The sequence below is a fragment of the Sinocyclocheilus rhinocerous genome, unplaced genomic scaffold (genome assembly GCF_001515625.1).
Source record: "Sinocyclocheilus rhinocerous isolate Xijiao unplaced genomic scaffold, SAMN03320098_v1.1 scaffold1806, whole genome shotgun sequence".
NCBI lineage: Eukaryota > Metazoa > Chordata > Actinopteri > Cypriniformes > Cyprinidae > Sinocyclocheilus > Sinocyclocheilus rhinocerous.
In genome coordinates, this window is record NW_015658531.1 from 115,570 (window position 1) to 125,381 (window position 9,812).

Sequence of the window (9,812 nt, forward strand, 5' to 3'; positions counted from 1 at the left end):
GAATAAATTATATTCATACATGTATAATAATAATAAAAAAAAGTAATTATATGTATAATTATAATATGATATATACTTTTAATAATACAATTAAAATATTTTATTAAATATAAAATTCTAAAATATAATTTATAATTATAATGAGCATTTCTTTCACTCCATTCACCCTCTTGCATTTTTTTTTTCACTGTTAATCCCATTTTTATTTTAATAGGAATTCAGTCATTAATATCACATATCAAAATGTATCTCTGGAATACTCTTAAAGAATCTCAATCTTGGGCTTTCAAATATGTTTGTGTAATTAGGCTAAACTTCAAGCTGTCCTGACCTTATACAGCAGGTTGCCTTCCTCCATGAGCTTCTGCAGGAGGATGATGAGGATGTCGGGTTTAGAGGTCGCCATCGCCCAGGCTGCGTTACCTTGAGAGAGAGAGAGAGAGAGAGAGAGGTGGAGCGTTACATCAATCTGATCATGAAAACACAGCTGAGCAGCAGAATGGAATTGGCGTGAAATAGAGTTACCTAAAGAGTGTACCTGTTCGATCATAAGGTGACGTTCTGTAGCCTGACGAGGGTTTTAGTGAAAGCAGTTAAAAGAGAGAAGAATGAGAAACAGAGCAGAAAGAGACATGCAAAGAGAAAATACAGCATCACTCGTCCACAGCAGCCGCCACATGTGCGTCACTTTTACACCAACACAGAGCTGAAGAAAAGCATTTTCATTTCATTTAAGTCTCCTGCAGTTCCCTCATGAACCTTAGTCTGGTGAACCCTGCTTGATATTGATGAGCCTGACCTAGCTTTGTCACGCTCACACGGTTTGTGTATGGGAAAATTAAAATAATTTAAAAATAAAATAAAATTTAAACTTTAAATTTAAAATGATTTTTTTTACCTGTATGTCATCAGAGCAGGGTTATTTTTGCATCATTAAGATAATATTTTAGTTTTTAAAAAATATTTTGAATTTGTATTTATTTTTGGTAATATTTCTTTTTTTAATTAGTTTTTATAAATTTTTATTTCAACTTTTATTTTAACACAAGAAGAAACTAACTGAAAATGAGAAATGTTGCAACTAGCTGAAATAAAATGTTACGTCAAAGAGGTTCAGCAGACTGGTGTAAATAAAAAAAAAACTGGTGTAAATAAAGCTGTTGCACACAATTTTTAATTGTTATTTTTGCTATGCAGGAAACTACTTCAGCCACTTTCATTTTAGTTTTGATGATTAGTTGAATATGCATTTTAATTGCTATATGTGAAGTGCAGTTTCTGTGTCATCAGCAAGGCCGACATTGAATGCGTAATTTATTACTTTTTTTAATCACAAATCACCTTTTCATGTGTTTCATCGAAGTGTTATGGCATAAAATGACTTTGGCTGTTATAAGTTCTGAAAGTAAGATTCATATACAAAGACCATGATGCAGTATGATTGTTTTTGTGCAGTTAATTCAGCTCAAGTCAGTGGAAACAGCTGGTTCTGAGAAAGGCTGAGCACCAGCAACACACACACACACACACACACACACACAGCAGGATCTGTGATGTAAGCGCTTCAGGAGGAAAGATGTGATTGGCTAATGAATATCACATGCTCTGTTTCAGTGAATTAATTCAAAACTCTTCATTCTTTTCACTGTATTTTACTTCTTGCATTAAAACATTTTGAAGCTACAGTAACTATTCAGTCAACATCATCTCTGATTGAAAAAACCCCATCATACTTTTCATTTCACAGCAAATACACAAATATTGATAATATTGCCAAAAGGCAACATTTTCATCCATATGATCCAGGTCTCACCGAGTTTGGCTCCTTTCTTCAGTAAGGTCAGCACCACTGAGGTGTTTCTGCAGCCGATGGCTCGATCCAGCGGCCTCATGCCACTGTAGTCCACATGCTCGATCACAGCCCCCTTCTCAACCAGATAATGAACCTGCAAACACACAACACACACGCCTCAAATCATCCGTGGCCAGGATGCTGACATTACAATGACAGGAAGTATTTATGACAAAATACACTACTGTTCAAAAGTTTGGGGTCCAATTTTTTTTATGTTAAAAAATAATTATAATTCAGAACAATATAATAATTATATAGTAATAATAATAATAATACAAATAGAATAACATAAATAATAAAAATAAAAATATAACAATAAAGCTATAATAAATTCAGCAATTAAATTGATCAAAAGTGACCGTAAAGACACAATGTTACAAAAGAGATATTTCAAATACTGTAAATGCTGATCTTTTTAACTTTCTATTAATCAAAAAATCCTGAAAAAATAAATGCATCACTGTTTCCACAAAAATATTAAACTGTTTTCAACACTGATAATAATCAGAAATGTTTGTTGAGCAGCAAATCAGCATATTAGACTGATTTCTGAAGGATCATGTGACACTGAAGACTGGAGAAATGATGCTGAAAATACAGATTCGATCGCAGCAATAAATTACATTTTACAATATATTCACATAGAAAACAGCTATTTTAAATTGTATTAATTTTTCAAAAATTTCAGTGTATTTTGAGCAAATAAATGCAGCTTTGGTGAGCAGAACAGACTTCTTTCACAAACAATAAAAAAAAAAAAAACTTTGACCCTAAACTTTTGAATGGTAGTGAATAAATAATTTTGACTAATTATACCTTTATTTATGTCCCGATTTATGTTTCCTACAATCAATTCCTCAATTGATTAGACAAATTTCACGTTCAACAAAGTAAAAAGAAAATAAATAATATGGGGTTTTTTTTTTTGGCAAATTTTTGGCATCTTCAGAAGCTTGATGCATTTGGATTGAATTAACCCCTGCTTTATGTCATTTACACAAGAGAGTGACACAGAAACATGGAGTGAAGCATAAATACAGAAAGGGATGCGTCCTAAACTAATCTAGAGCACGATTTTTTAAGGGGCTTTAGTGTTTTGAGATCAAAATTAAAGTGTTATTCTCACTGACCTCACAGTTTTCTGGCTGTGGTGTTTTGGTCATTTTTAACTCCAGCCTTTTAATTTGAGCTCATATGCTTGTTTGTTTGCTGCTCGAGAAACAAACAGGACAGAAAGGAGCCTGAACACCCTCTTTTTATAGCCATCTGAGTAGTGAATAAATAATTTTGACTAATTATGCCATTATTTATGTCCCGATTTGTTATGTTTCCTACAATCAATTCCTCAATTGATTAGACAAATTTCACGTTTAACAAAGTAAATAAATAAATAATATGCATCAAAATAGATGCTAAGTTTGCCAAACAGCAGAACAAAACCTCTGCTACATCACATAACTTGCCTTAAACTCATATACAGTAATTCTGCATCCAGTTTGTTAATTCAATCCAAATGCATCAAGCTACTGACTATAATACGGCAAAAATTTGCCAAAAAACCCCAATCTCTCTCACGATCCAGTGCATCAGTCCTGTGACTTCACACATCAGTAAGGTCCCTGTTTGACCGTCGTTATTCACTCACGATGTCTGCGTCCCCGTAGAAAGCAGCCAGGTCCAGCGGAGTGCGTCCATTCTTGTCCGAGTGGTCGATAACCGCACCCTTCTCCACCAAAAACTGAACAACGTTCTTGTGTCCTTTTAAACAAGCCCAGCTGAGCGGCGTTAACCCTTCCTTATCCAGCGACGCTAAAGAGGCACCTGGGAAAAGCAGAGGATGTTTGCTGGAAACCTGACACTTGTTTCACTCTTTATTCTTTGCTGCTTTATAAATGGCAACAACTGCAAAAGATTGTGCTGATGCATTTGCGCACGTCCCTCACCTTTAGACAACAGGAAGTCAGCCGTGCTGAGATGCCCCTCACATGCGGCCACCATCAGCAGCGTCCGGCCCTGTTTGTCGCTTACATTCACATCCGCCCCATGCTGCAGCAACAGATCTGCGATCTGAAAGAGAGACGTTCCTGCATTAAACATCTTTTCTGGAGATGTTTGAGTTGTTCGGGTGTTTTGCAGCTTCGCACCTGCCAGTGTCCCTGTCGGACCGCGCAGAACAGGGCACACGCTCCTCTCCTGTTCACCTGCTGAACCTGCGCCCCCCGCTCCAGCAGGAAGCTGCACACCTCCATCTTCGCCCGTCCTGCGGCCGCAGTCAGAGCTGAGAGAGTAGAGAGAAATGCAAACACGCATTCTGAGTTTTCATTGAATGTTACATGCTGTTATAACTCAATATTAAATAGTGGCACATATAATGCATGTTTATAGGTTTTTGGGGGAAGTTCTGCAAGTGCTTTGCAGGTGTGATTTCACAAAAAAGTACAGTAACCATTTTGAGTTTATGATGCATCCAGGGTGCTTTATTTTGAAAATTTTTCATAAAAGCATATAGAGGAAAATAAATTATTTATTGCTATAGGAAAACTAATATAAAATAATAATATAAATAAGTACTCAATCAATACTAAAATATTTACTACGTACAAATAAATAAAATGAAATAAATCAATAAAATAACAAATTAATATTTAATATAAAAATATTAAATATTGTTTATTAATTATGAATAATAAATTAATGACAAAATTTATTAATACATTTATATATTATATATTAACTAAATTATTCAACTTAAATTGATTAATAATACATTAAATAATGATACTGATTGCACATAAAATTAAATTAAATTAAAGAAAATAAAAATAACATGAAATAATACAAAAATTAAGTAAAAAACGGCACTAAGAAGAATCTCATAATGAAAGTAATTATGATATAATGTGACCACAGCATAACTGTATTTTGTTTACGGTTGGCAACTTGATGCATTAATATTCAATGTGTATCATGGGTGTGTATTAATCTGCATTTTACATTTCATCCAATCAGAATATAGCACTGGAACTATTAGTTTTATAATCCAAAATTTTCATACAGTACTACTAAATAATGATTATACTAATAATATTATAAGGATAGTAAAGGCTTTGAAAATTCCAGCCACAGAATCTGACTGGATCCCTCACGGATCATTAATTAGACTGTGTTCTGGTCGTCTAGTGGTCACATGACTAACAGCTCTCTGCGGTCTGAGCAAGATTAAAGGACACACGGCCGGAGCCACAGCATCCATTTAGAGAAGCTGCTTGAGCCATTAGAGGGACGTCTTCAAGAAGCACAACATCCATCTGGACCCAAGGGAGTGACACAGAAACATGGAGTGTTTTTCAAATACAGAAAGGGATGTGTCCTAAACTAATCTAGAGCACGATTTTTTAAGGGGCTTTAGTGTTTTGAGATCAAAATTAAAGTGTTATTCTCACTGACCTCACAGTTTTCTGGCTGTGGTGTTTTGGTCATTTTTAACTTCAGCCTTTTAATTTGAGCTCATATGCTTGTTTGTTTGCTGCTCGAGAAACAAACAGGACAGAAAGGAGCCTGAACACCCTCTGAGTTTGTGCATGCCCACAAACCCCACAACAAACAACACTGATCATTCACAGCTCAAGAACATGTCTGGGCTACATTTGACTTCAAAAATAAGAATAATAATAAAAAACAACAACAAATAATACTTTGTAACCCTTAAGTTATAACCCTTTTGTAATTTATAACCGTTGCGCTGTGCTGAAAATCCTTTACCAAATTTGCTGTTCCTAGTCAAAAATGACTGGCATTTTCAAAATTGCTCGTAAATCTCTCATTATACTATAATGTTACAAATTCTTGGATGCAGTCTTTTTATCAGTTTGTTTTCTTTCAAGGCACAGGTTTTGTTTTTCTTTTTGGAACTGGTTGATCTAAGCTCATGCACCTGAGTTTCTGAGTGAAAAAAGCCAAAATTATCCAGAATATTTTTGCATTAATATTAATGATTAATATTGGACATGTTCACTCAAAAAGTGCATAAGCTCAGATCATTGAGGCCTATGATCAATCAGTTACAAAACAATACAAAACCTGTGCCAGCTGAAATAAAACAAGTTGACAAAAAGATTGAATCCAAGATTGGGTAATAATATAGTATAGTAACAATACATTTTAAGCAATTATTTTTTGCATGGTCATTTTCGACTGGGAACAGCACAAGTGTAACAAGTTGGGAAAAATACCCCAAATAAGTGCAAAAATTATTTTTGGAAAGTTGTTCTACCCTGTGTGAGCCAAGTCAGTAAGTTTTAGTCCAATGCGACTCTCATATTCTCATTTTCGTAATGTGTGTTAACTCCAACCCTAATCAAACACCTGAGCAAGCTCATCAAGCTCTTCAGGATCACTAGAGAATCACAGGGAGGTGAGTTTGAGGACCAGATTTGAGGAACCCTGGTGTATATGAATGTTTTGCAGAGCAGATCTAATATTCTTAGCTCAATGCTAACAGATCTATCTGTGTGTCTGACAGCGCAGCTCATCCATCAGACAGTGAAGTGACAATCAGTTCTGACGCGTCTGTCTTCAGTGAAACCAAACAGCTTTAACATGGACGTCCCATCTGGGACTGTGACACAGCATCTGCTAACCTGAGCAGAACCACACAATCCCCCACAATGCATCTGTAAACACTGAATCTGCAGTCTGGATCCACAACAAACATCTGAAACACACATAAAAGATCTCAAATCAGAGGAATCCAGATCTCTCTGATCTTCTGACATAAAAGACTTCACTGTGCTGTGAAACACACAGATCCGTCCATCCGTTCATCCATCTGTCTTTCTGTCTGTCTATCCATCCGTCTTTCTGTCTAGCCACCAGTCCATTTATCTCGTCCATCCATCCATCCATCCATCCGTCTTGTCTGTTCATCCATCCATCCATCCACCCATCTTTCTGACTTTTCATCCAACCATCTGCTCATCCATCCATCCATCTTTCTGACTTTTCATCCACCCATCTGTCTTTCTGTCTATCCACCCGTCCATTCATCCCATCTATCCATCCATCTTGTCTGTTCATCCATCCATCTTTCTGCCTTTTCATCCAACCATCTGCTCATCCGTCCATCCATCCATCAGTCTGTCTGTCTATCTGCCCGTCTGTGCATCCATCTATCTTAGCAACAACCTGAAAGTCCTAGCATCCATTTAATATCTTAGAAACAGCATCACAACTTTATCTGATGACAGCACATAGTAATTAATTAAAGAACAATTGAGAATTAAAGAACATATGTCAAATTAATCGAATGAAGGGCCCTCTGCAATCAGCGGAATAAAATTCAGCCCCACATTTCAGTGCAGTTTTCACTAAAAAAGCATTCAGCAGGACTGCAGCTTCAACCATGAAGAAACACAATTATGGGCTTGATGATCAATGACAAAAACAAACGCCCAGCACACTGACGAAGTTTACTCAGGGAAATACACATCTGAACAGGAGAAAACCCAGGAGTTACTCGCAAAGCCTTTTATAATCGATCCGCTGAATCCAGAGCGCTGGAGAGGGGAAACACAAGGCAAAGACGTGTTTGGAGGTCTGGTAATGGAAATGACCTTCATCTGAGCTCTGTTTGTTAGCGGGACCGTGCGGGTTCAGGACCAGAGAGGTTTGATCCTGGTCTGAAGATTAAAGAACACAAGAGCACTCAGAAGAAATGAACATCTCTGCTGTTCTGGTGCTGAAGGGCCGCTATCTGAGCCAAGCCCCTATTTGTCATTATGGGGAATGATTTCAAAGAAATTAATCCATATTGTTTTGTGCACAAGGGTTCAAATTCAGGGTCCCTACTGTATTTTATTATTATTTTTAAGTCATTGATTATTACTGGACTTTTAAAAAATAATTTTACAAACATTAGCACTGTCAAAAAAACAATCTTTAGCCAATAAAATATTTTAGAGCTAAATTTATATTTAGATACTTATTTAGGCCTGGAAATGCATAGTGAAAGGAATGGATTTATTCATTATTATAAAATCCATAAAAATAAAATTAAATATAATTTTACAATAAAATGATAAAAAAAACTAAATATAAATGTAAAAATTCAATAAAAGAAAAATAAATTTCAATCAATTTAAAATATTAACAGCAATTTCTTTTATTTTATTTTTCCAATTAAGATTTTTTCCCATGACATGCCTGGAAATTAAAATAATTTACATAATTTCTCGAAAGCCGAAGGAGAACCCATGTTTAGTGAGAAAGTATCTTGTTTCAGGTTTTCGGAGGTGAACAGCAGCCTGAGGAAAGGCCTGTTTTGCTTTAACACTCTTATCTGTTGAATATCTGTTTGGGTTCAACTTTCTGTAGACTTCCTCAATGCACACACACCACAAACACACATAAATGATGCTGAGATATACATGTATTTCTGTGTGGCCTTGTGATGAGGAACCAAAATATGCTTGACATCTCTGTACGATAAATCATACTGTAGCTTTCTATCTCAAAACTCCTCCTCAGGGAAAACAGAGCTCTTACTGAACCTAAAACTACAAACTTCTAGAACTTCAGACAGATGAATGCATTTAAACACATGACCACCCACATACAGTATGTGTACCACGACTGCAATGCAAGTTGCACCATAAATGTTCCATAAGTACCAATTAAATAATAAAACATTCATCATTAAAGGCCATTAAAGTGACGATGCACTTATTAGCTCAAGGTCTTGTATTTATCTTTCGCCGGTCTTTAAACTGCTGAGATGCACAAAGTTAGTTTTGAAGAGTCAATCTTTTCTGGATAATTCACTTCATTTCTCCCTCCATCTACAGATGCATACAGCAGTTTCTCTTCCTTTACAGTGGCACATAATGCCAGTGAAGGTCACATCGAATGCGGAGCTGTGTAATTAAATGAGATGAGTGCCCACGCCTGAACTTAAAGCAGCACTATGTAGTTTTTCGACCTTAAAATAATGTCTCTAAAATTATTTTAGTGGTAGAACAACTCTTAACCAGACAAATTCTACTGCCGCTGCTATCTGAGCAGCCTCCTATCGGCTACAACCACACTGTAAGTTTAGTTTTCGAGTCGGTACACATAGCCCCGCCCATCCCCTGCCAGCGGAAGAGTGCGACCTGCTTTACGGCATATGTCACATATTTTACTCGTAGCCTGGGTGGAGTTAGCCAACAGCTAACTATAGGAAGAAACAATCTAATATGCAAGTCTCAAAACCAACGCCATGGCAGAGCCAGCAAAGAAACCAGAGGGTTTTGTGAGATGAAGCTAAATAGTGAATAGTTTTCTGATATTGGCTGTCGTTTCGCCACCCAGCTTACACTCGGTGGCGCGAGCTGAAAGAGGCAACGGGTTGCAAAACGGACAGAGACCTAGCCTTCCTGCTACTGGATTTGTAAGTCTTATATGTACATTTTTTTTTACTGTTATGTACTTTTGAGCTTAGTTGTTATTAGGCTGTGTTCTGTAATTTATAACCGTAAGGTAGCCGAGAGGTAAGGTAATGTTGCCGGTCTCGATAGCTTGCACGTCGTGCCTCGTCTCGAATTTATTTACGACACTGGTAACAGACAATTGCGCTTATCAACCACATGGGGGAACCGTGAGCAAAAGTTACATAGTGCTGCTTTAAAATAAAAAAAAAATGTGTAATTTGATATTTAACACCACCCACTAAAATATCAAAAGTACTATTTCCATGGTCATGCAATGTCTGATTTTAAAATAGTTTTAACAGGATGAATTTTGAGGTTTTTAAGCTTTTAATCTTCAATGATTACTAAAATATGTGACAGGGAAAAAAAGGCAATAAAAACACCAAAGCGTAAGGCAATTATCAAAGTCTGCAAAGTCTGATGATTTTCAAATAAAAAAAAAAGAAAACATTTTAACATGATTTCTTACATTTAACAAGATTAACAAGATA

General features: G+C 36.1%; 1 protein-coding gene across 1 annotated transcript in view; it reads right to left on the reverse strand.

The window, feature by feature from the left end:
- Positions 1-9,812, reverse strand: part of tanc1b (tetratricopeptide repeat, ankyrin repeat and coiled-coil containing 1b) — a 118,232-nt gene that overhangs the window by 6,491 nt on the left and 101,929 nt on the right. The window contains exons 18-23 of the mRNA XM_016531165.1: positions 4,000-4,133; positions 3,799-3,922; positions 3,501-3,676; positions 1,814-1,946; positions 539-568; positions 332-423 (exon numbers count right to left, since the gene is read on the reverse strand). Of these exons, the coding sequence (XP_016386651.1) occupies positions 332-423; positions 539-568; positions 1,814-1,946; positions 3,501-3,676; positions 3,799-3,922; positions 4,000-4,133 (689 nt within the window). The remainder of the gene's footprint in view (positions 1-331; positions 424-538; positions 569-1,813; positions 1,947-3,500; positions 3,677-3,798; positions 3,923-3,999; positions 4,134-9,812) is intronic.